The sequence below is a fragment of the Parus major genome, chromosome 5, assembly GCF_001522545.3.
Source record: "Parus major isolate Abel chromosome 5, Parus_major1.1, whole genome shotgun sequence".
In the NCBI taxonomy this organism is placed as follows: Eukaryota; Metazoa; Chordata; class Aves; order Passeriformes; family Paridae; genus Parus; species Parus major.
In genome coordinates, this window is record NC_031774.1 from 6,367,947 (window position 1) to 6,372,010 (window position 4,064).

General features: G+C 71.8%; 1 protein-coding gene across 1 annotated transcript in view; it reads right to left on the reverse strand.

Annotated features, from left to right (window-relative positions):
• Positions 1 to 1,456, reverse strand: part of RTN4RL2 (reticulon 4 receptor like 2) — a 21,443-nt gene extending 19,987 nt beyond the window's left edge. Inside the window, exon 1 of the mRNA XM_015629651.1 lies at positions 1,371 to 1,456. Within this exon, the coding sequence (XP_015485137.1) occupies positions 1,371 to 1,456 (86 nt within the window). The remainder of the gene's footprint in view (positions 1 to 1,370) is intronic.
• Between the last annotated feature and the right edge of the window lie 2,608 nt (positions 1,457 to 4,064).

The window sequence follows — 4,064 nt, forward strand, 5'->3', positions numbered from 1 at the left end:
CGCCTGGCCGTGGCACTCCAGGAACGCCCCATGGGCACCTCTCAGAGCCTCCCGGGGCCGTGCCCACCCCATCAACACACGGTTCCTTAGGAGAGTCCCAAGGTCCGATCATTCCATAGGGTTGGGCACCCCAAGGAGGCCCCCGGGACCGTGCCTACCCTTAGGGCCATGGTTCCCCAGGAAAACCCCAAGGTCACGACAACCCTCTAGGGCTGGGCGCTCTCAAAAGCACTCCAAGGCCACACCAGCTCCGTAGGGCCATGGTTCCCCAGGAGAATGCCAAGGTCATCACCACCCCGTAGGGCTGGGCACCCCGAGGTAGGGGACTGTGCCCACCCATGGGGCCATGGCCCCCAGAGGGCCATGCCTCTCCAGGGACCCCCCCAAGGCCGTGCCCATCCACATGGCTATGGTCCCCTAGAAGATCCCTAGGGCCACAGTCCCCCAGGAGAATTCCAAGGTCATGACCACCTAGTAGCACTGAGCACCCCTTGCAGCCCCCAGGCCCACATCGGGCGATAGGACTTTACTCCCCAGAGACCCCCCCAGGGCTATGCTGCTGGACACAGCACCAAGGCTGGGCACCCAAAAAATGGCTGTCCACCTGCGACCTCCTGGGGCTGTTCCTACCACTGGGGCCATGCTCCCCAGGGACCCCCAAAGCTCCCCGACCCCCCTTGCTGTGGCCACACTCCTGCGGGACCGTGCCCACCCCACGGTCCACCAGAATCCCTCACAGGGTCACAGACCCCTGGGACCCCTCTCACCCCAGTCTTGGTGGGGAGGGGGTCTGTGCCCCCTCCCCAAACGGGGCGGTGCCACGTGCGCGCGTGCCGCGGCCACGTGTGGGGCGGGGCACGCGTGGGCGCGGGCTGACGACACGCGCCGCCGCTCCGGGTGTTCAGCATCCCCCCCTTTCCAACCCCCCCCCACCCGTGTCCATCCCCCCCCTCAGGCTGCAACCCGAGAGCTTCATCCATAATTCAGCCCGGCGGCCTGGATCCACGCCCGGGGATGCGTGGATGCGCCCAGTCGCCGCTACCGGGGGAGGGGAGAGGAAGGAGGGGGGCGGTGGGACCCTCCGGTGCACCGGAGGTCACACCGGAGATGCACCGAGGGGTCCCACCGCCCCCTTCCCTCCCTTCCCCTCTGCCGGTGCTCCACGAGTTGGGGGGGTACCCACCCCCCAGCCACCCACGGAGGCGTCCGGCGCATCTGCTCAGCGCCGCCCCCCTCCCCCGGCGCCCCGTGCCGGCGTGCGCCCCCCACCCGCGTCCCATCTGTCACTCCCCCACGCCGCGGGCTGACTCAGTTGGGAGCTGAAGTCACCGGTTCTCAGCTTCCCCCCCCCGGGTGCCAAATCCCCCCACCCCGGTACTTGCGGGTACCCCACCGACCCGCGGCACCCACCCGCGGGGTGACCCGGGCACTCCCGGCTCCCCGGCAGTGCCCACATTGTGAACCGTGGGGCGTCCCCACGCCGGGCTGGAGGTCTTGGGTTGGAACCGGGTACCCCGTGGATCGTGGGAGCACCCAGAAGCCGGGCTATGCACGCCGGGACTGCGCAGGGTGTGCCGGTGTCTCTGGGGCACCCCCACGCCGCCCTGGGGAACCCGGGATGGCACCGAGTACCCACGTGTCATGGGGCACCCCCACGCTGGGCTGGGGGTCCGGGGGTGGCACCGGATACCCCGTGGGTCATGAGACAGCCACACTTCGGGCTGGGCTGGCAGCAGGCACCTCGTGGGTCGGGGGGCACCCTCGCGCCAGGCAGCCGGGGGTCGCGGGGGACTCAACCTGGGGTGCCCCGGGACTGCGCCCCCACGCCGGGCTGTGCTTTCCGGGGCGGCCCCGGGGTCCCCGCGCCCCCGGGGCTCCCCACGCACCCCGGGGCACCCGCACCCCGGGCGCCGCGGGGCATCCTGAGCCGGGACCGAGGTCTCCGGGTGGCACCCCAGGGTTCACCCGACACCCGTGGGACCCCGCCCGACCCCGCGCCTACCTGGGGGCAGGTCCCGAGCCGTGGGGGGCCGCATGGCGGGGCGGCCGCTCAGGCGCTGCCCACCCGCGGGGTCATGGCTGGTGCCGGGGGGGGCTGCTCGCCCCCTTCGCCCCCGCCGCGCCGCCGGGAGCAGCAGCCGCCGCCGCCCCGGGGCATGGCACGGGTGGGCTCGGGCTCGGGCACGGGTGGGCTCGGCTCGGCGCGGCGCTGCCCGCGGCTCCGTGGGGCTGAGCCCTCCCCGCGCCGCGCCTTATCCCGGGGCGGCCGCTCCGCCCCCCGCGCCGGCCCCGCCGCTTAACCCTTCCCGGGCCGGCCCGCCCCAGGCGGGACAGGGGTGGGCACGGGGACTGCCGGCGGGGACAGCGGCGGATGCGCTGCGGGCGTCCACGGGGGACACGCCCTGCGGGATTCACGAGGGGCACTCCCAATGGGGACAAGGGGGTGTGATGGGTTCCCCCCCCCGTGGGGAAAGGACGCGGGGCTCGCGTGGGGAGCTTTGAGCCCGGGACACGGAGGTGGTGTCCGTCCATCAGTCTGTCCGTCTGTCCGTCCGTCCCTCCCTCCCTCTCTCTGTCTCACGATCCCTGGAGCCGCGCCGGGCTTTGGTGTTCCCGTGGACGGCGGGACCCCGCGGGGGCTGCCCCCGGAGCGGGTGCGGCGGGGCCGGGAGTCCCGCAGCCAGCGAGCCCCCGGGAGGGCGCGGGGGGCCGCGCTCGCACACCCACGCGGGACCGCGCCGCTGTTCGTGGTGCCGGACCGGCGCTGTCCGTGGTGCCGCCGCGCCGCTGCCCGGCCCGGGGCAGAGCGGGAGGCAGCGGTGCGGGACGTAGCGGCCCCGCCCGGGCCCCGCGCCGGTGCCGTGCGTGGGGGGGGGCGCGTGGCCGCGCGGGCTGCGGCGGCACCGGCACCGGCTGGCACCGGCGCGTGTTTGCGGCGCCGTCTCCGGCGAGCGAAATGCCACAAGCTGGTGCGGCGGCACCCGTGGGAGGGGGCGTGGGCGGCGCGGGGCTGACTCAGGGGCCGCCATCCGCTCCCCCCGCCCGTGCCCTCAGCCCGGCCGTGGAGCCCCCGGCCGGACACCGCTGATCTGGGCAGGGGAGGGGGAGCCCACCCTGGAGGGGCTGTGGGGGGTGGTGCCCACCCTCCTGGCGAGCTGGGGACAGGGTGGATAGGGAGGGGTGGATGGACGGTGGAGGATGATGGAAGGAGGGGACAGGTGGGGGGGACAGAGAGGTGGAGGACGGACTGATGGACAAGTGGACATAAGGAGAGGACGGACAGACATTTGCACGGAGAACATCTGGAGATGGGGTGGACGAACGGAGGGATGGGTGGAGAATGGAGAGGACAGACAGGTGGATAGGTGGAGGGACGGGCAGGTAATGGGCAGCTGGATGGTTGTGGGACAGATGGATGGGATGGATAGAGTTGTGAATGGAGGGGGACAGATGGACAGGTGACAGACAGACGCATGATGGACAGATGGATGGGTGACAGACAGATGGATGGGTGATGGACAGATGGACGGGTGATGAACAGACAGAAGGGCAGCTGGCAGAGCAGATGAGAGGCTGGAGCAGTGGGGACAGGTGGGGACAAACCAGGTGGCTGCAAGCACTGATGGATGGACAGAGGGACAGAGAGTATGTGGCCAAGGGGAGGGTGACGGGAGGGACAGGAGTGTCTTGGCTCGGGTGAAGGCAGGGGGTGGGGGACCAGGGCCAGGCAGGGGACACAACAGAGCGGGGTGACATGGGAATGGCTCTGGGCTGGAGTGGCCCAGGGACAGCCCAAGGGTAGTCCTGGGGTGTCCAGGAATGGTCTAAGGGGTGACCCAAACATCACTGAAAACTGGCCCAAGAGTGAGCAAAAGGGCGATCCAAGGGTGGCCCGAGGGTGGCGCCAGCAGGAGCGCATCCTGGGGACACCAGGTGAGGTGTCACACCTGGAGATGCCGAGGGGGGCACCCGCGGGGGCCGTAGGGGCGGCACCGGGGCAGGGCTCCGTGCCGGGCCGGCCCCTCCTGGGCGGACCCGCGGGTGACCGGGCCCGCTCCACCGAG